Raw genomic sequence first — 25,720 nt, 5'->3', positions numbered from 1 at the left:
ACAGCTAGTGGAATGATTGTAAATATCGACCCACCTCTATTCCTGCCCCTATACTCAGGCAGAAATACAGTTCTAAGGATCTGCAGAAACTGATCCTATTCAACAAGGACAATGTACTTGCTACCTGTGAAGATACGGATAAAGAGGATATGGATATGGATACAGAAGGACAGCCAGAGTGCAGACCATGGCAACTTGGAGGAGGAAACTGACAAAGAGGGGAGAAGGAACGGAAATGTAATGTTGTAGCTGTACTGGAGTCAATAATTCAGGGAACAGAAAGCATTTTTTGTAAGCAGGATCAAGTGTCCTACATAGTACGTTGCCTACCTGCTGTCAGGGTCAGGGACATCTCAAACCAGCTTGGCTTGAAAGGATATTGAAAGATGAGGAGAAATTTCTTCATTCAAAGGGTTGTGAATCTCTGGAATTCTCTATCTCAGAGGTTATGGATCCATTGTTGGATATATTTAAGGGTTGAAATAGGCAGTTTGTTGGTCTCTCAGGGTGTCAAGGATTATGGGAAGCAGGTAGGAAAGGGTACAGGCCAAAAATCAGCCATGATCAGAATAAATGGTGGATCAGGCATAAGGGGACACATAGTCTACTCCTGCTCCTATTTCCTATTTCTTATGTTCTTATGAAGAGCTCCATGTTAGGACCAAGAGCAAAAGGAGGAGTAGGCATGAGGCTCTGTTTGGAGAGTATCAACAACTGGTAGCTAATTTAAAATCCAGGGCTTCAAATTTTATAATCTCTGGATTATGACCCAAACCACATGCAAACTGGCATGGGATAAGCAAGTTAGAGAAATGAACACATGGCAAAGGAGTAATGTGGGAAAGAGGAGTTCCATTTCATGGTGCTAATATTGGGACATAAGGCACTGTACTATTGGAACAAGCTCCAACTGAACTGGACTGGGACCAGTTCATAGTGGAATTGATAAATTAGGCAGTCACAAGGACTTTAAATTAGTGTGTGTGTGTGTGTATATGCATACGTGTGTGTGTTGTGCGAGGAGGGGGCGGGGGAGGCCTGTGTGTGTGTGTGTGTGTGTGTGTGTGTGCGCGCGCACGTGTTGTGGGAGGAAGGGGCAGGGTCGAAAAGGTAGCATAAATAATATTCAAAAACAAACAAAACGGAGAAGAGTAACAGTTAGAATTGTGCTTAGGTACTTCAGGTAAAAGGAAAACTAGTCAATGTAAAATAATTAAAGCAGTGGAGCAAAGTGAGAAATTTATGAGTAAAACAGCAGAGCCAAAGGACGGGGTAAGTGTATGGCCCAAATAAGTGCACAGTACATGAGTTACAAGTAAAATGAATTGCAGACACAAATTTAATTTAGAAGGTACTACAGCTGCAAGATTATCATGCTCGAGAACTAAATAGACCAGATTGCAAGGTTTAGAGGAAAGATAGGGAAAATGGTAGAGAAGGTGAGTAGACTTAGTGATTACAAAAGAAATCAGTTCAACAATAGGAAAGGATATAACAAGAGGTAAGCAGACAGTGGAGATTTTATGCATAGAATTCAAAAAATAAAAAATAATTTAAGCAGTGTGAGTTGTACATAGGCCCCCTGCAAGTAGCTGAGAAGTGGTAGATTATTTAAATGGACAGATTTAGACAAGCATGTAGCAAAGACAGGGTGGTTTTAATGGGGGATTTTAATTTTCATACAGATTAGGATAAGATTAGCACATGACAGAAAGCTGGTGAACTTCTTGACTGTGTCCAGGGGAGTTTTCTGCAGCAATATATCCAAAAAAACAAGAGCGGGAGGCATGCCATATTAGATTTAGTAAAGAATAATGAGTCATATTTGGTTAACAGCTAACTGTGCATGAATATTTATCTAATAGTAATCATAATATGATTGAATTCAATGTATTGTTTCAAAGGGAAAAACAGAACTGCCAATTTAATTAAACAGTTGGATTCCCCTGGTTAACACCAATTCTAAGTCAGCTGCTAGGCACTGGCTGAGGCCGCTCGCCTGCTGAGCAGGCCGATGGGCACCACAGCTGGGGCATACGAGGAGACAGACAACTGTGCTGGAGTAAGACAGAGACCAAGAGAGTAGTGCATTAGGCTCACATGGTGAGTTCTGGTACATCCTTTTCAGGTTTAACTATAGATTAAGAATCAGAATCTGACATCAGTAAGTTAGGTTAGCTTGTTAAGTAGTGAACTGACTGAAGTGGCAGTTATCTGTCAATCACCTGAAAGCAGTTGGTTCAAGTGTTGTTAATTATTGTAGTAGAAAGCTAAACTAGCTAGAATAAAAGCAAAATGCTGCGGATGCTGGAAATCTGAAATAGAAACAGAAAGTGCTGGAAAAACTCAGCAGGTCTAGCAGCATCTGGAGAGAGAAGAAAGAGTGGAGAGAGAAATGGTTAATGTTTCGAGTCGGTATGACTCTTCAGAGCTGGAGAGGTAGAAATGTGATGGATTTTATAAAGTTTAAGAGGTGGTGAAGCAAATTAGAAGGTCAGGGATAGGTGGGAACTCAGGGGAGATTTGACAAAGATGTCATGGACACAAGGCAAAAGGAGTGTTAATGGCTGTTAAAGACTAAAGAAGGTGCTGATAGTTGCATAAAGGTAAGAGCTGAATGTGTTAATAGCAAAGCTTATTAGCTAAACCAGCTAGTGACTCATTAGAGGGTCTTATAAAAAAATAGGCTTTTCAAGCTGCACAGTCAGTAGGGACCTTTGAGGAGACAGGCGACTACGTCAGAGTGAGATGGAGACCGAGTGAGTAGTGAGTCAGGCTTATGTGGGAATTCAGTGCAAGGGGGAAAATGATGTGGTACACATAGGAATTATTCTAAGTCGGGAACAGGAGCAGCTGTGCAGAGATGAACATTGATGTAAATCTCACCTTCAAAGCTAAGTTTGGGAAAAAAAATCAAACAGTGACATCACAGGAAAGCAGTAAGTTTATTGGTTGGTAAGAAACTGCTGTTAGGGAGTGTCTTTAAATAGCTGTAAATTAGAAAAGTATATTATTTTTTAAAAAGTAGCTACTGGGAAAGTCAAGGTCAGTTAATAAAGTAATATAAGTAAACCAAAGTAAAATAAAGTTACCGTAAGGGAAGTAAAGTTAAGACATGGCAGGACAGCCTGGTCGTGCAGAATGCTTATCCTGTAATATATGGGAAGTCATGGACATTACTGGTGACTTAGACAACCACATATGCAGGAAGTGCTGCCATTTGCAGAAACTTGAGTTCTGGATTTTGAAGCTCAAGTAGCAGCTAGAGTCATTGTGGTGCATCTGCGAGGCTGAGAATGACATGGATAGCATGTTCGGAGAGATGGTTACACTGCAGATTAGGAGCCTGGAGGCAGAAAGGGGATAGGTGACTGATAGGCAGTCCAAGAGAACCAGGCAGGTAGTGCAGAATTTCCCTAGGGTCCTGCTCGTTAATCAGTTTTCTGTTTTGGATATTGGTGAGGGCATATTGGTTCCTCAGATGTGTGCAGTCACAGCCAAGTTTGTGGCACCACAAGTGGCTCAGCTGTACAGGAGCAGGAGAAGAAGAAAGGAAGAGCAATAGTGATAGGGAATTCATTAGTTAGGGGAAGACAGGTGTTTCTGCGGCCGTAGATGTGACTCCAGGATGCTATTTTGCCTCCCTGGTGCCATGGTCAAGGTTGTCACCAAGCGGCTGCAGGACATTGTTCTGGGTAGGATGAACAGCCAGAGGTCGTGGTCCACGTTGGTACAAATGACTTAGGTAGGAAAGGGAATGTGGTCCTGCAATTGGAATTTAGGGAGCCAGGTAGAAAGTTAGCAAGCAGAACCTCAACAGCAGTAATCTCCAGATTATTCCCAGTGCCATGTGCAAGAGTACAGAATTGGAGGATAAGGCTGATGAATGCGTGGCTGGAAAGATGGTGCATGAGGGGGGGGCTTTAGATTCCTGGGACACTGGGACTAGCTTTGAGGGAGATGGTACCTGTCAAAGCCGAATGGGTTGCATCTGAACAGAGCTGGGACTGAGTTCCTTGCGGGGCATTTGCTAGTGCTGTTTGGAGAGCTTTAAACTAACTCAGCAGGGGTGTGGGAACCAGGAGAGGATATTAGAGAGGAATACCAAGGTGCACAAAATACTGGGAGAGACAGATAGCACTAGTATAGTGAATAGTAAGTTAATAGCTGGAGTCGGAGTAACGGAGAAAGTAATGAAGACTAAATCAGGGTTACTGTGCATGTATGTGAAGGTAAGATTGGGGAGTTACAGGTGCAAATCGCCGTATGGAAATATGATGTTGTAGCATTCACAGAGACCTGGCTCAAGGAAGGGCAGGACTGGGTGTTAAATATTCCTGGGTACAAGGTATTCAGGAAAGATATGGCAGGAAGAGAAGGAGAAGGGGTGGCAATATTGGTTAAAGAGAGCATTGCAATGCTGGAGAAAGAGGGTTCCAAGGACAGAATCAATTTGGCCAGAGCTAAGAAACAAAAAGGGTGCAGTTATATTGCTCGGTGTAATCTATGATCGCCAACTAGTGGGAAGGATGTAGAGGAACAAAGCTGCAGGGAAATTACAGAGAAATTGCAAACATTATAGATTAGATATAATGGGGACTTAAATTACCTGTATGCAGACTGGTATAGTGTAAAGGGTAAGAGTTCCTAGATTGTGTTCAGGAGAATTCAAGAGGGCATTAGATGATTATTTGAATGGAAACAATGCGCCGGGTTATGGGGAAAAAGGCAGGAGAATGGCACTAAGTCATAATGCTCATTCAGAGAGCCGGTGCAGACACAATGGCCAAATGGCCTTCTTCTGCACCATAATAATTCTGTGATTCTGTGACCTAATAAACTTCCAGATTTAGGTGAGACTGTCTTCAATGGAATGAGACTGAGGATGTTCACAGTAAACTGGGCAAATCTGTTAATGGACAAAAATGATAGAAGGTCAGTCAGAAAAGAACTCAATATGATCTAGAACCAGTTTAAACTTCTAAGAGGCAAGAGCTCTATTTGCCAAAAAGACAGCCATGGATAAATGAAGAGGTGAGAGACAACATAAAATTAAAAGAGAAAGCAGACAAAAGTGTAAAAAAAAAAGCAAAGGTGCTGGTGAATGGGAAAGATACAAAAAACAGAAAAGGGTGACAAAGCAAATAGTGAGAGCTGCAAAAAGGGAGCTTAGAAAGAAATTTGCAAGGGATATCAAAATCAACACAAAAAAATTATGGTAGAAAATTGGGGTTGTCAAGAGCAATGCGGTCCCTTAAAAAGAAAATGGCAGACATTTTGAATACATTCTTGAATAAATTATGAAGGATTCTAATAGAATAAATAAGGGAAGGCTAGTTGGGTGTCAGTTGTCAAGTGTGTTGACACCAATTTAAAATTATCACTCAGCAATTAAGGAAAGAATCTGGCAGGAACTTTTAGAGCACAGAACGCCTTGTCCCTGGGAGATGTTAATGGAGACTTAAGGGAAATCTTAAGGATAAACATTTGAGGTAGAGAAAGATGCAGGACCATGGGATGGGCAATGGGCAGTGAGACTCATGAGTGACGATGTGATGGACCTGACGGCCTGCTGGCACTGCAAACTTCTGTAGTTACATGATCATATATCGGCAATTATTACTAATTTTATAGGCCTACACTAGACACTCTCTCAGGGTGTGCATACAGGACACTGTAATCTCACATATGCGACAATCCTGGCCAACATCACTAATAAATAGAACCTGTTTCTCTGATTGTTGTTCACAAGATATCCTACCTGCCTCAGCAGCACCCGCTCTCCTGCTGGGGCTGTAAGGGCTCTAGAGCTGCCGGCCTTGTGATCTGTCCAGCAGCATCAGGAGTTCACCCACCATCCTTAATTAGCAAGCTGCCTCCGGGAAAATAGTTCCCCCAGTCTAGGCTCAGGATCCCCATTTGGTCCCAATGTTAGAGTTTCAAAGCACACAGGAAAATCCTGCCCTAAGACACTATGGGCAGAATTTTACGTCCCGCGGGCTGGCGCGTGCCCGACCTGAGCGGACATGAAATAGCACGAGATGACATCGGGCAAGCGTCCCGACATCATCACGCAGTCATGTGATATTTCACTCAGTGGGCACACACGGCAGTTGGAAGCGTACTCGCCAACAATTAAGTGGACAATTAAGCCGATTAGCGATGGAATCAACAGCGATTTTACGTGTCCCGTCCACTTTTAAAGCTGGCGAACGGGCCATTCTCCCAGGCGGCGTTCACATTTTTGCTCAAATCTTGATTCAGGGCGGGATGAAATCTCCGTAGGGAAGTAAACTAAAAATGGGAACTGGTTTTTTATGAGGTCTGCTTTCAAGTGCTTGATTGTGTTGCATGGACATATTTTGCAGAATTTTTGGCATGTCCTTTAGTCTGTGGAGGTCTGCAGCACCCTGGGGCAGCTGTCTGCCTTCAGAGAGCTCTCTCGAAGTGCTCATCCGCACCCTTGGTTAGGTCAGTGCCTGACATCTTCCCACCCCCACCCTGGCAGCACTCAACAATTCAGCGCGCATTTCATGCTGACAGGCCCTTAATTGGCCAGCCGGCATGAAATCGTGGTTGGGGTCCATAGCAGCCCATATTTCCCATCCACTCCCAGGCCCGCCAATCACGTGCATCCAATGACCGAAAAGCTCAGGCCTATGCCTTTTCTGTAATGGAACTCCCAAAACTTCACATCGTACAGTGACCTAAGCAATGTTTTATATAAATATATCAGTTGTTACCTCTTTGCTCTTGAACTCCAATGCCTCTATTTATAAAGCCCAAAACACTTTAGTTTGCTGGAAATGTTCTTAATTCAGATTTATACTTTTCACCATTTTTCAGTACATGGGTGCTCTATGATGGTCTGACAAAAAGCATTTGTACGTTAAGACTCATTCTGAAAATATATCCTAAGCATGAAATGCACCATCTAAAAACTTGGGTGAGAACAAAGAATCTCTCAATGTAAACAAATGAGTCAACAAATCATATGAAGACAGGAACAAGAATTTCTGACTTCTGGAAGTACATGTCAGATTCCAGCGACAACATGAGCTTGTATTTTCATAGCACCTTTAACATGGTGAAACATCCCAAGGTGCTTCACAGGAGCATGTTGCAACATGTCACACCGAGCCACATAAGGAGATATTAGGGCAGATGACCAAAAACTTGGTTTTAAGGAGTACCTTACAGAAGGAGAGAGAAATAGAGAGGCATAGAAATTAGGAATGAAATTCTAGGGCCTATGGCCCAGGGAGCTGAAGGCACAGCCGCCAGTGGTGAAACAATTAAAACTGGGATTGGACAAGATGCTGGAATTGGAGGTGTACAGAGATATCAGGGGGTTGTAGGGTCAAAGGATGTTAAGGGTAGGGAAGGGCGAGGTCATGGAAGGATTTCAAAATAAGGATGAGAATTTTAAGATCAATATTAATATTCCCAGAAATGGGGATTGCAGCAGGGGTGGTAGCATATGTCACCGGACTGGTATTCCAGAGAGCCAGGGTAATGCTCTGGGGACCCGGATTTGAATCCCACCACGGCAGATGGTGAAATTTGAATTCAATGAAAATCTGGATGACGACCATGAAAACATTGCCAATTGTTGTAAAACCCTGTTCACTAATGCCCTTTAGAGAAGGAAATCTACTGTGGTCTATATGTGACTCCAAACCAATGTGGTTGACTCTTAAAATGCCCTCTGAACAAGGGAAATTAAGGATGGGCAATGAATGCTGGCCTAGCCAGCGAAACCCACATCCCATGAATAAATGAAAAAAAGGTCAACTGGAGGTGGGCAGCCGATTAACACCATTTCAGGCCCTGCTATAATTTTACCAGCATCGGAACGGCCAGTCCACTGCCATGTGAGGAGTTCACCGACTTCATCGGCTGAGTAGGGGGACGTGCTGCAATTCCCATTTCTTATTCCCACATGTCGAGTTTCCCTTCCAATTCCATTTTACCAGCCCTCCCATCTCCCAGCCCATCTCCAAAGGGCTGGTAACATTCGGGCCAAGTGGCAAACTGGGAACTCTTGGACATCAGGAAACACACAGGTGATAGCTGTGCAAGACTCAGTGCAACTGAAGCTTACAGGCCACAGAAGATGAGTTCAGGTTCATGGAGCTTGCACAATGGGATCATGCTAGGAGAGCACTGGAATTATTACACGCGTAAGTAACAAAGGCAGGAATGAGGTTACAATGAGCTGAGGTGGGGGATAGTTGGGCAATGATACAGAGGAGCAAGTGGGCTATATCTAATGTAGAACAAGTAATGTTCAGGACCAGTTATCTTTTATCCCACTCATACATATACATGTGCTTGCACATGTCAAAAAATAATGACTGAATTAAATTTTTTAATTATCTTTTTTATAAATTAATCGCATTTTGTTGCCAATACATTAAAAAGGTGACCATTACCTTCAGGTACATATTGTTTTGCTTGTATTCCACTTCACTATCAGCTGTGAGACACAGAAGGAAATTCAGTATGGAACTTTTTCCTTTTCCTGTTAAAATAATCAATTTAGAATGTTTCATCAAGTTGTACAGATATCAATGGACAGTAGTAACATCTATTTACTAACATATCTGACCAACCACCGTGCTCTGCTGTTTACTACACTCACGAACAAGACGTTCCAATAAGAAATGGGTTATTGATTATTTTGCTGTTATTCATTGTAAACAAATAGAATAAGAGGTGCTGTATGATTATTATACAAGGAAATTTTATAAACATACAGGCTGCGTGGCTGGGGCTGTAAGGTACTTAAAGCATTGAGCCCAGTTCTGCAAATGTACTCCACTGTATTGTCCCGTCCCATCCTTTCCCCATCCAATCTACCCACATCCAGTTGTCCTATCCCAGGAAAACCAAACACCACAGGAATCCAGCAGTCTCTTTCCCTGATCAAACAACTCAGCAGCCTTGCCTACTGGTCAAAATGCCTGACCCAGAGCTAGAATTAACGCTACCCCGCAACAGATTTGAAGATCAGGAGCACATTAAATCCAGTAGGTCGCCTACCTGCCACCTATCCAACAGCTCCTGCTCCCATTGCAATTTTGCCAGCAGCAAGAAGTGGGTGCCAGGGGGTCAATTGAGGCCCTTCAGTGGACAATTAATGCACTGCTGCATCTCCAAAATATAGGAATAGGAGTAGGCCATTTAGCCCCTTGAGCCTGTCTCACTATTCAATGAAATCATGCCGGATCTGTGACCCAACTCTATTTACCCACATTTGCCCCGTAGTCCTGAATACCTTTGGGCAACAAAAATCTATTAATCTCAGACTTAAAATTTACAATTGATCCAGCATTAATTGCTGCTTGCGGAATTGAGCTTCAATCTTCTAACTCTCTTTGTCTGTTGAAGTGTTTCCTGATTTCATTCCTATCATTTTTAAAATTTTTTTAGACTATGCCTTCTAGGCCTAGATTCACCAACTAGTGGAAATAATTTCTCTCCATCTCCGTTATCTGTTCCACTTAATACCTTGAAAACTTCAATCAAATCAACCCTTAAGCTTCTAAATTCCAGGGAACATAACTATAATTCGTGTATCTGTCCTTGTAATTTAATCCTTAGAGTCCAGGCATCATTATGATAACCTATGTTGCACTCCACCCAAAGGCCAATATAACCTTTCTAAGGTGCAGTGCCCAGAATTGTTCACAGTATTCCAAGTGTGGTCTAACCAAGGCTTTGCATTGCTGAAGCATAACTTGTATCCATAAGAACATAAGAAATTGGGGCTGGAATAGGCCATTTGGCCCCTCGAGCCTGCTCCGCCAGTCAATAAAATCATGGCTGATGAGATTGTGGCTTGATTGGGCAACATGCCCCATCCATGCCAACCCATGCCCCACACATTCCCAATGGCACCTCATTCCCTCAATGCCAACTCATAGCACTTCTATATCCACACATCCAGAATAAACTCTGAACATAACCAATGAATACTATAGTAACAATGGCATATATGTAAATGTATTAAATGTATTAATGTATTTAAAAAAAAAGACAAGCTTGCATAATGAGGCTTGGCTGAGAGCCCACATTTCCACAAAGTCTTTCTTTGCTGAAGCAAGTATACAGAAGGGAAAATATTGCTTGATTGATAGGTTTACAAACTTTTGTCCTGTGTTCTATTTTGTCACTTGTGCAATATTTATTTACACAAGATAAATAAGTGCTTATAGTTCTGTGCTTGATACTTTAAAGATCTGATTCATTGACACTCGGTGGCCATTGGGGGTGGATGGGGAGTTGGAGTTAGCATGGGGGCATGGTAAGAACTTTTGAAGATATCTTTCAAAATGTTGCACATCCAAACTATGGTTCATGACTCCTCTGAGGGGCCCTGAACCATGAGTCATGCAGTAGCTGGCCCAATTCCACAAAAATTGCAGGGGGGGGTGCAAGGAGATACCTGCCCCCGCAATGGTGCCAGCCAGGTTGGGAATGCAGCGTGTGAGTTCATTGATCTCACCCTTCTCTCATGCCAATGAAAATTGGGGGTGCCAGGAATGAGGAATTGGGTCCCGTCCGCAATTTTCAAAGATCCACAGAGTTTCCATGACTCCGTGGAAATCCGGCCTGATCGGTCTAACCACTGTAAGCACAGGTGTGCAGCCATCGTCTCCACTTGTGTAAATCTACACTTTCTCCCCAGCTGAACAACCTAGTATGTTTAACAGAGCCTTCACCCAGGTCTGTTGTCAGGCAGACTTCAGAACAGGTCACATGATCCCTTCATTTTATATTAAATTAAAGATACAGTCTCGAAACATACCAATCCTATAAACCTCTTAATTCTAACAATAAATACAGTGAATAATTGAGCCCGCAATACAAATCCTTGTGGGATGCCAATAGTCACAACCTTCCAATTAGAGTACTGGCCTGTTATCCTTACTCCCTGTCTCCTGCCAATTTCATAACTAGTTCAGTAATGTGTAAAACAAAAACAGAATTACCTGGAAAAACTCAGCAGGTCTGGCAGCATCAGCGGAGAAGAAAAGAGTTGACGTTTCGAGTCCTCATGACCCTTCAACAGAACTGTGTGTTCAGTTCACAGGCTTCAGCTTTTGTGAACATGCTCACGGCATGATGTCTCAGGGAATGCAGCCTTATTTTTTTTATTCATTCATGGGATGTGGGGTCACTAGCAAGGTCAGCAATTTATTGACCATCCCTAATTGCCCTTGAAAAGGTGGTTGTGAACTGCCTTCTTGAGCCGCTGCAGTCCATCTGTTGTAGGTACACTCACAGTGCTATTAGGGAGAGAGTTCCAGGATTTTAGCCCAGCGACAGAGACAGAATGATGACATAGCTCCAAATCAGGGAGGTGTGTGACTTGGAGGGGAACTTGTAGTTGGTGGTGTTCCCAGATGCCTGCTGCAAGTTTGCTTTTGTCTTCCTTTTTACATACTTGCAAAAGCTCTTACAACTTCTTTCCCTATTTCTTGTTTGTTTACTCTTATTCTACTTTCTTCCTCTTGGTCATGCTCTGTTAACTTTCAGATTTGACCCCATTGCTCTCAAACTTGTGATACATTTTCATATATATCATATTGCAATCACTTCCCTAGAGATTCCTTTGTTATAAGATTACTGCTTAAACCCTGTCTTATTACACATAGCTAGTTCCAAAATAATCAGATCCTTCTCATTGGTTCCTCAGCATAGTGTTCTAAAAAACTGGCTCAAATGCATTCCATGAACTCATCCTCCAACATATTTTTGTTAATTTGTTTTGCCCCTGTCGAAATGAAGATTAAAGTTTCCCACGATAATTGCATTACTCTTGTTACATGCTCCTCTAACTTCCTGATTTTTACTTTGTCCAGCTCAGTGATTACTTTTAGGAGGCCCATAAAACTACTCCCGCCAGTACTTTTTGACCTTTGTTATATCTTAGTTCCACCCTTAATGATTCCACATTCTGATTTTCTGAGCAAAGGTCTTTCCTCACTCCTGCATTGCAATCCCCAAGCACTCCAAAGGTATTGTCAGTGGTCTTCTACAGTTAATTTTATGATATTCCACAATCTCTTACATAACTGTCAGCAAATTCCTTATTGTCACAGTTTCAAGTTTGAGTAGCAATCCTTATTTTACTTAAGATTTGTTTTGGCAAATAATTTCAACACTTTATTGTTGCAAGAGGTGCATATTCCTTAATGAAAAATATGCCTTTTCGATTGAAAAAGTTACTGAGAACATTTAACCTGGATTTTATTTACCATTTTGTGACAGCATGGAAATCTTGGTACGTTTTTCTTCAAATTTCTTAATAAGGCACTTGAGATCTCCTATGGTATTTCTGATGTCAAGCCAATCCACTGTTCCACTTGATAGGGCTTTCACTTCAGCTTCAAGTTCACTGCACACAAATTTCAGAATGTGCCGTGCGAAATCCACCTCTACAAAAAACAAATGAAAACAGCTGAAGGCAATTGAAAATTGATTTAGCAGACCAGTCAAAATTTGAGTTTGCAATGCAATCACAGCAGAGATCACAGAGCTTGCCAAGTGCGCGGTGGCGAGGCAATGAATACCTAATCCCTGTTTGAAGCCCAATGAATTGTGAGGTGAATGTGAGAGTGGTCATTTCTACCTTCCTTCAGTTCTGAAGAAGTCACATTCAACTCAAAACATTACCGCTTGCTGCAAGACCTGCCGTGTATTTTCAGCCTATTTTAATTTCAGATTTCCAGCATCCACAGTATTTTGCTTTTAATTTATTTTGTGAGGGTGGTCATTCTGTTTGGTATTCCAGAATACCCTCCCAGAACATAGCACGGGCCAATTCCTGGCCAGACTCTTGCCTTACACTGTTCAGCTGATTAAAATAATAATGAGCTAGGTTCTGAAATTGTATCCCCTAAGACTTCCCACAAGGAGAGTAGAAGACCAGAACAAAAACAGAATTACCTGCAAAAACTCAGCAGGTCTGGCAGCATCGGCGGAGAAGAAAAGAGTTGACGTTTCGAGTCCTCATGACCCTTCAACAGATCTGCTGAGTTTTTCCAGGTAATTCTGTTTTTGTTTTGGATTTCCAGCATCCGCAGTTTTTTGTTTTTATCTTTTTGTTTTTATCTCTGAGTAGAAGACCAGGTCTGCCCTATAGAGAAATGTGTGGAATGCAAAAATTTACAAAAGGACAAGCACACAGGACATGGGCTTTTCCAATTACCCACCATAGCTTTCACACAAGATTGTTGGAAATCCTGAAGAAACGGCGTGAATAACTATTTCTCCAAGCTTATGTCAATCATCTAAAGTTACAACAAGAGATAGGGAAAACTTGGTGAAAATAGTGATGGGAGGTAACGAGATTTGCATGTAAGAATGTCAGGATTTTTGAACATATTCTGCAAAAAGTATTAGGAAAAAAGGCTTCCATTTAAGGGTGCATTTTAAAGCAAAATGTATTCACACACTTAAAAAGGACAATAAGATGAAAGGTGATTAAAATGGTAGTGAGGTTTTGAAATTATGTCCCCTAAGACTGTAAAGAATAAAACAATTAGTTTCTTGGTACTAAACTAAACTTCCCATGCTCAATGCATTGAGAAGTCGGTGATGCCGGGCATGCTACAGGAGGGTGTCTGTTATAAGCCCTTTTCTCAGGACATGAACGCGGAGATAAAACACAACGACAGATACACAGTTCAGTTTTTAAAAATGCAATTGGGATAGAAAATTTTCACCATATTAAGATGATTAATTCATTAATGTGGGGAAACATATTATCTTCATTATCTTGTACTATTCAATTGTACAATCAGTTGTACTGATTGAATTAATTGAGTCATGTTGGTTTATATGAAGAGCAGGGGCAGTTCTCCCAGTGTCCCTGGCCAATGTTAGCCCCACACTAGCATTGCTGGAATTTTGAAAATGGGCACCGGGAGATTCCCGTCTGGAAGGGGAATCTTCAATAATCCCTGATCTAGCAAAGTAAATCCAGATTAAGACAGAGTTAAGGGGACAGATGGAAATTCCACCAACCTACTAATTGGCCCCAAAAAAGAATCCAGCCCAGAATGTTCTTTAACTCTAAATGATCTCAATAATCACATTTTAAGGAAAATAAAGCCAGTCACTTACCATTGTAGGCTTTTGAACTGAAAATTGAAACTCCCAGCATTATCCAATCTGCATGATACACTAACCAATCCATCTGACATACTAAGGAGAATGTCAGAACATTAGTGAGAAAAAGAACACGTGCAATAGGAACACAGAAACAGGCCCATCAGGCTTACTACACCTAGAGCTGGATATTATGTTTTTCGGTGGGGTGAGGGAGGCGGAACGGATTCTGAGAGTTCGGCCTGCTCCCACCCCCCCACCTTCTCAGCTCAGCAAATCAAATGCTGGATGGCCAATTTATGGCTGCTCGACAGGAAGGGGGCCGTTAGAAGTACAAAGTAGGGAGGGGGAGGGGTTCCACGCCCAATCGGGAGTCTGGCAGGGATGTCATGTGACAGAGGGCTTATAACATGCACAGGAAGTTGGTCATAGCTACAAATTTAAAGGGCCCCTGTTCTCTGAGTCTGATATAGTATTGTCGAGCCTATGTCATCATGCCGTATTTTACATCCCCCCGGTGGGGAGCGGGGGAAGGCAGCCTACCTGATTTGAGGCCATAAAATGCGGTCCCGTAATATTAACCTTAGCTGTTCCATATTTTTAACCCCAATTCCCCCATTTTCTCCACATTTATTTAATTATTATTTTTGACAATTATACTTTGACAAAAAGAAATTACTTTGACTATTGAATAGTGTGATATATTGTCTTTATCAAACAGCATATCAACCAAGTACAAACTGTGAAAGAAAAATATTGTCTTTCAATCAAGGTAAATGAAAATACTAAGTCAGTAAGCGAAAACAAAGTTACTTGCATTTTAAGCTGGTTTTATCCATGGTACACAGTATTTGAAGTATCTGATGTCCACAAACTTCTTTATGGGCCTCCTTGCAGTCCCAGTCGCACCCACTGCTCTCTTCAGGCGCTGTTGGGACAATCAGTCAAATTGGCCAGCAGCTCTTGAGGGTGGAACTTCCTTCCACCGAGGGGCGGGTGGTTAAGGCCACCCAGAGCCTATTATCACTGCAGGGCAAGCAGTAAGCCACCCTGAAAATTTCAGCCCTAGGTGTAGGGAGCCTGGGTGGCATGGTGAGGCAGTGGTTAGCACTACTGCCTTGCAGCTCCAGGGACCTGGGTTCAATCCTGACCTTGGTGTCTGTTTGCGTGGAGTTTGTGCATTCTCCCTGTGTCTGTGTGGGTTTCTGCCGGGTGTTCCAGTTTCCTCCCACCATCCAAAGATGGGTTGGTTAGGTGGATTGGCTATGGTAAATTGTCCCCCAGTATGCATGAGTGTGTGCCCTGTGATGGACTGGTGTCTTGTCCTGGGTGTACCCCACCTATCACCCATTGCCTGTCAGGGTAAGCTCTGACTCCCCGTGACCCTGAATTGGATGAAGTGGTTCTGCAAAGTGAGTGAGTGTAGGCAGCATTGTCTAAAAACTGGAGCCAGACCCTTCAGGAATGAAGTTAGGAAACACTCCTACACAGAAAGGATGCTAAAAGTTTGGAACTCTTGCCTGCAAATGGCAATTGAAGCCAGATTAATTTTAAGGCTAAGATTAATAGGTTGTAGTTAACCAAAGGTATTAAGGGATACATGGCAAAGTTGGGTATATGAAGTTAGGTTTCAGATTAGCCATAATTTCACTGAATGGCTAAATAGGCTCCAGGAGATAAATGCATCCGCAGCCAAAAGAACTTCCTCCAACTTGATGAGTTGGAGTCCCAGCTTTAGACAATGTGATGCATTAGAAAGTGGGGAAATTGCCCGCACAATATGGTCCAGGAGGCAGTCATCCCTTAGGTTAGGTACTTCAAGATTTGATTCGTGTTCAGGGGCAGGAGGATGTGACTGTCAGAGAGGCAGTATGGAGATCCAAAAGGTAGCAATTGAGGAGCCTCAGCCCTTGCAATTGCCCAACAGGTTTGAGATTTTTGCAGCTTGTGTGGATGAAAGCAGGGACTGTAGGGAGGATCAGAAAATGACCACAGCACCATGGTGCAGGAGGCCATTCAATAGAAATAGTCTGCAGAGATATAGATAGTTTAGTGAGTGGGTAAAATTTGGCAAATGGAGTACGTTGTGGGAGAATGTGAGGTTCACTTTGGCAGGAAGAATAAAAAAGCAGAATATTATTTAAATGGAATGAGACTGCAGAATATTGCAGTACAGAGGGATCTGGATGTCCTTATACATGAATCACAAAATGCTAGTGTGGTAATCCAATGTGTACTATACCTTTAAGAAAAATGTTATAAAGGAAGATCACACGATCTGAGCGTCCAATAGCAGAGTAGCACGGGCTACCTCTGTAGTTAGTAACATAGCCAGACACGAAATTGGACAGACTAGAGAAACTGGGCATTATACAACCTGTGCAGTTCTCAGAATGGGCAGCACCAATAGTCCCTGTCCTTAAATCCGACCAGAACAGCTGTATTTGTGGAGACTACAAATTGACGGCTAATAAAGTAGCTCAGCTAGACGGACACACCATACCAAAAATTGAAGAACTGTATGCCAAACTGGCAGTTGGAACAACCTACACAAAGCTTGCTTGAAATGAGTCATGCTTACTAATAATTAGAGTTAGATAATGCTTCCCGGGAATTTGTCACAAGTAATACCCATAAAGGGTTGTACCAGCGCACTCGATTGCCTTTCGGTGTCTCCTCAGCTTGCGCCATCTTCCAGAAAAAATGGAAAGTTAACTGCAGGGACTGCCCCAAGTTATAGTCTATTTAGATGATGTTTTGGTGGCAGGGTTCACTGAGAAAGAGCACATGGCAAACTTAGAAGTCTTCAAATGTCTCTTGCAAGCTGGAGTGCATTTAAACAAAGGAAAGTGCACGTTCCAGGCAAGGAAGGTAATTTATTTGGGTCACCAGGTAGATTCACAGGGCCTCCACCCGGTTGAGGAGAAAGTGAGAGCCATAAGAGAGGCACCTAAACCAAAGAACATCTCAGGAATCAAATCATTCCTAGAATTGATCAATTCTTATGGATGGTTCTTACCAAATTTGTCTACAGAATTAACATCCCTATATTATCTACTCAAAAAGAGCCAACGTTGGTCTTGGGATACGCCCCAGAAAGAAGCTTTAAAGGTTAAACAATTGTTGCACTCATCTAACTTATTAGTACATTATGACCAGAGGAAAGGACTAGTGTTGAGTAGTGACGCATCCCCCTATGGAGTGGGAGCAGTGCTCTCCCATCGGATGGACAATGACACAGAATGGCCTATTGGTTACGTATTAAGAATGCTCACCAAAGCGGAAAAGGGTTACTTGCAAAAAGAAAAAGAAGGCCTGTCAATCATCTTTGAGGTTAGGAAATTTCACGTAAGTACATACCATTTTACTATCATTTCAGACCATAAGCCATTGGTAGGATTGTTCAGCGAAGACAGGGCTATACCACCCATAGCCTCAGCAAGAATACAACAATGGGTTTTAATCCTGGCAGCATATGAGTACACTTTCATACATAGGCCTGGTAGTTAAATTGCAAATGCTAATGCATTTAGTCATTTGCCTTTACCAAAAAAGAATGTGGAAGTCCCAGTTCCACAAGAACTTATTTTGTTGTTATATTTCTTAGATTCATCACTGGTATGCGCTCGACAGATCAGAGGCTGAACAAGTAGGGACCCAGTCCTATCACAAGTACTAGAACAAGAACTTCATGGTTGGTCACAAGAGCCTGTATCTGACGAAATGAAACCATACTTGAACAGAAGGCATGAAATAATCAGCCAGAATGGTATCTTATTGAGGGGAGCATGAGTGATAGTTCCTCCAAAGGGTAGAGAGCCATTGCTAATTGAACTACACAGCGCACATCCAGGAATATCCCGAATGAAGACTATAGCTCGCAGCTACCAATGTTGGCCTGGGATGGATGGTGAAATAGAGAGTTTAGTGAAGAATTGTGTGCAACATCATCAACTACAAAAGCTACCTTCGACAGCCCCATTACACCCATGGGAATGGCTAGGAAGACCATGGGTACGGTTACACATTGACTATGTGGACCTTTTCATGGGAACAATGTTTCTGATCATTGTTGATGCCCACTCAAAATGGATGGACATATATGAGGTGAAATCACCATCGTCTTCTGCTACAATTGAGAAGTTGCGTCAAAGTTTTGCCATTGACGGACTAACAAAAGTAGTCGTTTCCGATAATGGCACAGCATTTACAAGTGCTGAGTTTCAGCAGTTTATCAGTATCACTCGTGTGAAAACTTCATCGTACCACCCTTCCTTTCAAGCATTCAAGCAATTCCTTAACAACCAATCTAGCACACTTTCTTTTCCATTATGGGACCTTCCCTCACACAACAACAGGTGTCACACCTACGGAATTATTGATGAAATGCCATCTCAAAATGAGATTGAGCTTAATAATGTCAAATTTAGGGGGGAAGGTGGAAAGGAGTCAGGTAAACCAGAAAACTAGATATGACTGGCATAGTCGTGAGAGGAAATTTATCACGGGAGAAATGGTATACATGAAGAACTTTGGAGAAGGACCAAAGTGGTTACTGGGTAAAATAAGTGCAGCGACTGGACCTCTATCTTACCATGTGGAGGTGGAAGGCCAAGTCATACATAGACATGTGGATCATCTAAGGAAGAGAGAAACTATGCACCAAGAAATAATTCCACCAGTGTTCGCGACTGGGTCAGCATTTCCTGTTGAGAGAACTTAACCCAACTCAGACACATCTGTTTTCCCTTCAAAAGTGGAGGATACAGATCTGCAGGAGCCCACCGAAGCACCAGATGTTCAGACAACCCCGGAAAAGGGGGTTCCTGACAAGGCATCTGAAGCTGTAGAGCTGAGACTTTCTACACGCATAAGGAAACCCCCAGAAAGACTGAAATTGTAAATTACTTATCAGTGTAAATATTTTGCTATTTTTAAGAAGATTGTAACTGTAAATATAAGATGTATTTCTGAGTAAAGGGGGGAGAAATGTGGTAATCTAACATGTAACATGCCTTTAAGACGAGTGTTATAAAGGAAGATCACATGATCTTGGTGTCCAATAGCACAGTAGCGCAGGCTACCTCTGTAGTTAATCTGTAGTCAGTAGTTAGGAACAGCAGTAATGTAGAGATAGAGTCTGAAGTGCTTAATTGCTGCTGAGTACCTTTGTAAATAAACACCGAGTTTCAATGTGAGAGGGGTGCGGGGCAGCTTGAGCTCACACCAGTTTCTCATTCTTCGCAAGTAGTCAGCCAGATGCCATCAGGCACCCACCGTGAGGAGGGCCAGCAGCTCGACACCCTGAGGCCATCTACCTAGGGAACTCTTGGAACGTGTGGCCAATCCAAATACCCTCTTCCTGTGACCCCAATCATAAGACCATAACACCAAAAGATGTAGGAGCAGCAGTCGGCCATTCAGCCCATCGAATCTGCTCCACCATTCAATGAGATCATGGCTGAACTGATGATCCTCAACTCCACTTTCCTGCCTTTTCCCCATAATCCTTCATTCCCTTACTGACTAAAAATCTGTCTACCTCAGCCTTGAACATACTTAACGACCCAGCCTCTACAGCCCTCTGCGGTAAAGAATTCCACAGATTGACCACCCGCTGAGAGAAGAAATTGCTTCTCATCTCTGTCCTAAATGGGCGACCCCTTACTCTGAGATTATGCCCTCTGGTCTTAGACTCTCCCACAAGGAGCAACAATCTCTCAGCGTCTACCCTGTCAAACCCTGTTAAGAACCTTATAAGTTTCAATAAGGTCACATCTCATTTTTCTAGACTCCACTGAGTGCAGGCCCAACCTACTCAACCTTTCCTCATAAGAAAATCCCTCCATACCCAGAATCAACCTAGGGAGCCTTCTCTGGACTGCCTCCAATTCAAGTATATATCTCCTTAGATATGGGGACCAAAACTGTTCACAGTCTTCTAGGTGTGGTCTAACTAGTGCTTTGTACAGGTTTAGCAAGATTTCCCTATTTTAATACTCCATTCCCTTTGAAATAAAGGCCAACATTCCGTTTGCCTTCCCTAGTACCTGTTGTCCTTCTATGCTGGATTTTTGTGATTCCTGCACAAGGACTTCCAAATCCCTCTGTGTTGCAGCTTTCTGCAGTCTTTTCCATTTAAATAATATTCAGCTCCTCTACTCTTCCTGCCACAGTGCATATCCTCACATTTTCCCACATTGTATTCCATCTGCCAAGTTTTTGCCCACTTACTTACCCTGTCTATATCGCTTGGTAGACTCTTTGTGTCATCCTCACCACTTTCTACCTATTTTTGTGTCATCCGCAAACTTGGCGAGAGAACATTCATTTCCCTCATCCAAGTCATTAAATATATTGTATATAATTGTGGCCCCTGCATTGATCCCTGCAGCACTCCACAAGATACAAGTTGCAATCCTGAAAATGCCCCCTTATCCCAACTCTCTGCCTTCTATTAGTTAACCAATCCATGCTAATATACCACCCCCAACACTATGGGCTCTTATCTTATTAAGTAGCCTTATGTGTGGTACCTTATCGAACGCCTTTTGGAAATCCAAATATATTACATCTACTGGTCTCCCTTTATCTATCCTACTTTTTACCTCTTCAAAGAATGCTAATAAATTTGTCAGGCATGATTTCCCTTTCATGAAGCCATGCTGACTTTGCTTGATTATATTATGCATTTCTAAATGCTCTGCTATTACATTCTATATACCAGACTCGAACATTTTCCCAATGACAAATGTTGAGCTAACTGGCCTATAGTTACTTATGTTTTGTCTCCCGCCCTTTTTGAATGAGGGCATTACATTGGCAGTTTTCCAATCCTCTGGGACTTTTCCAGAATCTAAGGATTCTTGGAAGATTACTACCAGTGCATCCACTATCTCTGTAGCTACTTCCTTTAATATCCTAGGACGCAACCCATCAGGTCCAGGGGATGTACCGGCTTTTAACCCCATTAGTTTCCCTAGTACTTTTTCTCCAGTGATAGTTATGGCATTTATTTCCTCCCCCTCTTTTGCCCCCTGATTATTTAGTATTTTTGGAATGTTATTAGTGTCTTCTACCATGAAGACTAATGCAAAGTATTTATTCAACTCCTCTGCCATTTCCTGGTTCCCCATTTTTATTTCCCCAGGCCTCTCTCTTCCTTTTTATATATTTAAAGAAGCTTGTACTGTCTATTTTTATATTACTTGATAGTTTTCCCTCAAAGTTTATTTTCTCCCTCTTTATTTCTTTTTTGGTCATCTTTTGTTGGTTTTTAAAGCTTTCCCAATCTTCTGGCTTACCACTAATCTTTGCCACATTGTATGTTTATTCTTTCAATTTGATACTATCCTTAACTTCATTGGTTAACCATGGTTGGTTTATCCCCCTTCCTAGAATCCTTCTTCCTCACTGGGACATATTTTTGTTATGAGTCATGAACTATTTTCTTTAATGTCTGCCATTGTTCATATGCCATCTTATCTGTTAAACTCCTTTCCCAGTCCACCTCAGCCAACTCTGCCCTCATTCCTTTGTAATTACCCTTATTTAAGTTAGGGATAGTTGTTTCCGACCCAGGTTTCTCACTCTTGAACAAAATGCTAAATTCTACCATGTTATGGTCACTATTTCCTAGGGGATCTTTTACTTTGAGATCATTTATTAAACCTGCCTCATTACACATGACCAGATCCAAAATAGCCTGATCCCTGGTTGGATCCACAACATATTGTTCTAGGAATCTGTCCTGAATACATTCTATGGATTCTTCCTCGTGCCTACATCTGCCAATTTGATTTTCCCAATTTACATGATGACTAAAGTCACCCATGATTAATGTACTGCCTTTTTTATATTCCCTCATTATCTCCTGATTTATTCTCGGTCCTACAGTATGGCTACTGTTAGGGGGCCTATAGACTACTCCCACAAGTGTCTTCTTCCCCTTGTTATTTCTTACCTCCTCCCATATGGATTCTACATCTTCCGATCCAAGATCATTTCTTGCTATTGTACCTATTCCATCTTGTACTAACAAAGCTACCCCACCACCCTTTCCTTCTTGCATGTCATTTCAAAAAGTCACATACCCCTGAATATTTAGTTCCCAGCTTTGATCTCCTTGTAATTATGTCTCCATGGGTGGCTGTAAGATCATACCCATTAACCTCTTTTTGTGCCATTAATTCATTTATTTTGTTCCGAATACTACATGCATTTAGGTAAAGAGCCTTTAATTTTGCCTTTTTACCATTTTTCCCCCCTTGACCCTATTTGCCGCTATTTTTCTATGCTTGTATACTCTGTCCCTTCCTGTCCCACTCTGGGTAACATTACCTAAATAGCTGCCCTGCAATGCAGCCATATCCTTTTGCTTTGTAAACCTATGTATCCCCTCTTCAGAACTCTTCCACCCTCCCCCCACCGCCACCGACCCCCCCCCCCGGCCCCCCCATCACCACCACCCCATTTAGTTTAGTTTAGAAACGCCAATGGAGGTTCGTACTTGTAATACATTTGCATGCCATGAATACTCATTAATGTAAAGCCAAGAGAGGCCACAAAGCAGAGGTCACAAGAGGTTGAGCTGCGCAGGGGACTTAAAGTGCATCCTGTAGGTCAATTGCACTCAGGCAGGCCATGATCTGACAGAATGACCAATAATGCAGAATTGGCCTGGATTTGGGACCAGTGGGGTCTCTTACCGGGTTTATAGCAGATAAATATGAGAATTTTATCAGGACGATGACAAAAGATGGATGGAAATTTAATGACCCACCAGAAGCACAAAGAGCATGGTGGAATAGCCAAAAGAAAGATAGGAAGGATAAAGCAATTATGATCATAATCAATTCTTATTTGGAAATCGGCTAGTGAGTCCGGAAACAAGACCAGACCAATAAAAGAGTCCGTGGCAAAAACAAATTCAGACAGCAGTCAGGGAAAGGTTAGTAGAAATTACACTGGGGGTACCACAGTAGTGTAGAATGCTATTGAAAGGACAAAAGAAGGAAAACATTTTTGTGTGTATGTGTAAGTCTGTGTTGGTGTTTGGTCTCTGTGTGCTTGGAAGTTATTGAATGGTAAATGTGAATGTGTGTGAAGCATCTCTGAGTGAAGTTGTATCAAATGTGTGTAAATTATAGCAGATACTAAAGAAGTCATGATAAAAATGAGAATTTGAGTGATTAGAATGACTGTCAAAAGCTGCTGCATAACCTCTTGGAGTTTGTCTATTCTGTGAGAGTTTATTTTCTAATTACAGTTGTTGAAAGACAGCTGAAGGCAGAAGAATTGGGGTGGTTGACATAATTGGTTTAGTTCTGTTTCCTTGCGATGCCATGGCATACCAGGCTATGAGCCTAGTGCTGGAAAATGGGATTAGAATAGTTAGGTACTTGTTTGACTGGCACAGACTCAATGGGCTGAAAGGCCTTTCTCTGTGCTGTAGACCTCTATGACTCTATGTTTCCCCTCCTTTAATTGCACGTGTTACTCTTTTCTATAAGTGCATGTGTATGGGTTTATTTTTTTGGGCGCATGATTTTTGTGTGCATGAATTTGTGACTTTATGATTTGGATTAAAAGTACTTTATTTGAAATGTTTGGAATAACTATAATTGTTTCTGAGTTGGATTGATCTTGGGTTAAAACTTCTTGCAAAGTTTAGGATTTGAGGATTTTGGTTCTGTCACAGTTCTCAAACGGACAGAAGGAATTTAGTTTTTAATTTCAGATACTGCTATTTGGAACCTGAGGCAGGATTTTCCCCTCGTTGGGCAAGCACAGCAGGCGGGCCCAGGAATGGCTGCGAAACTGACTGCCGCCCACAATCGAGCTCCGAACGCGATTTCACGCTGGCTGGCCGTTAATTGGTGTGCTAAGAGCCTCAGCGCTGCTGGGGTGGGGGTGGGAGGAGTACAAGCACTGAAGTGTGCGCTTGCGAGGGGGAGCGCAAACAGATAGCTCCTTGAAGGCACAGAGCTGCCTCTGTAAGCACACTTTTTCTTCTTTAACTTAATTTCTATCTCCTTTGTCATCCAGGGAGTTCTGGATTTGTTTGTCCTATCTTTCCCTTTTGAGAGAACATATCTTGACTGTGCCCAAACCAACTCTTCTTTGAAGGTAGCCCACTGTTCAGCTACTGTTTTTCCTGCCAACCTTTGGTTCTAGTCTATCCAGCCCAGCTCCGTTCTTGGTTAAAAAAAGGTTTTAAGTAATCCTTATGAGAGTTAAATATTCCTTTACAGTATGAATGCAAAAAGGTGAGGTAAGAGTTAGCTGAGCCACTGGCAATCAAGCATCCATTTTAAATCAGCTTGGATCTAAACATCTGTGACAAAGACAAAAGACAGACTGATTACGGGCAGAATTCTCCAGTGGGCGTGCGGGGACGGGGCCTGCTCACCGACATGTAAAATGACGCGTGGTGACGTCGGGCAGGCATCCCGATGTCACCACGCATCATTTAGATTTTCAGTTTGGTGGGCATGCCAGCAAGTAAGCTGTGTGCCGCCAAACTGTCAAAGGCCTATTAAGGCCATTTAAATAGCAATTAATTCAATTAGCTGAGCTGCCCGTCCAACCTTAAAGTTAGTGGGCAGGCAAAGAGCCCAGCCAGCCTTCATGTTCATCATGAAACCTCGTCCACGGGTGGAGTGAGGTTTCATGAAGTGTTTTAAAAGTCAATAAAAACTTTAAAAATAATTCTTTCACATATCCCAACTCATGTGACAGTGTCACATGAGGGGACATGTTTTAAAAGTTTTTATTTCCCTTTATTTTAATCTACACATGTCAAACCATTGACCCAGCGACAGAGAAGGAACAGCAATATATTTCTAAGTCAGGATGGTGACTGGCTTAGAGAGGAACTTCCAGGTGTTGGTATTCCCATCTACCTGCTCCCTTGACCTTCTGGATGGTAGTGATCATGGGTTTGGAAGGTGCTCCCGAAGGAGTCTTGGTGAATTCCTGCAGTGCATTTTGTAGACGGGTACACACTGTTGCTACTGTGCATCGGTGGTGGAGGGAGTGAATGTTTGTGGATGTGGTGCCCATCAAGTGGGCTGCTTTGTCCTGGATGGTGTCAAGCTTCTTGAGTGTTGTTGGCGATGCGCTCATCCAGGCAAGTGGGGAATATTCCATCACACTCCTGACTTGTGCCTTGTAGATGGTGGACAGGCTTTGAGGAGTCAGGAGGTGAGTTATCCATCGCAGGATTCCTAGCCTCTGACTTGCTCTTGTAGCCACAGTATTTATATGGCTACTCCAGTTCAATTTCTGGTCAATGGTAACCCCCAGGATGTTGATAATGGGGGGATACAGTGATGTTAATGTCATTGAACTTCAGGGGGCGATGGTTAGACTCTCTCGTTGGAGATGGTCATTGCCTGGCACTTGTGTATGCGGATGTTACTTGCCACTTGTCTGCCCAAGTGTGGGTAATGTCCAGGCCTTGCTGGATATGGATATGGGCTGCTTCAGTGTCTAAGAAGTCGCAAATGGCGCTGAACATTGTGCAATCATCAGCAAACATCCCCACTTCTGACCTTAGGGTAAGACCATAAAACATAGGAGCAGAAATTAGGCCATT

At 42.4% G+C, this 25,720-nt stretch overlaps 1 protein-coding gene across 4 annotated transcripts in view; it reads right to left on the bottom strand.

Annotated features, from left to right (window-relative positions):
- Positions 1–25,720, bottom strand: part of LOC121284814 — a 142,364-nt gene that overhangs the window by 109,720 nt on the left and 6,924 nt on the right. For 2 of the 4 annotated variants that reach the window (XM_041200540.1, XM_041200551.1), the window contains exons 2-3: positions 12,267–12,446; positions 8,436–8,524 (exon numbers count right to left, since the gene is read on the bottom strand). In XM_041200540.1, coding sequence (XP_041056474.1) covers positions 8,436–8,524; positions 12,267–12,446 — 269 coding nt within the window. Of the gene's footprint in view, positions 1–8,435; positions 8,525–12,266; positions 12,447–12,957; positions 12,996–25,720 lie in introns of those variants that run through there. The other 2 variants (XM_041200557.1, XM_041200567.1) reach the window with 2 other exon arrangements.

The sequence above is a fragment of the Carcharodon carcharias genome, chromosome 1, assembly GCF_017639515.1.
Source record: "Carcharodon carcharias isolate sCarCar2 chromosome 1, sCarCar2.pri, whole genome shotgun sequence".
Lineage (NCBI taxonomy): Eukaryota > Metazoa > Chordata > Chondrichthyes > Lamniformes > Lamnidae > Carcharodon > Carcharodon carcharias.
Note: the sequence above shows the minus strand (reverse complement) of the source record. Positions and strands in the feature narration are given on the sequence as shown.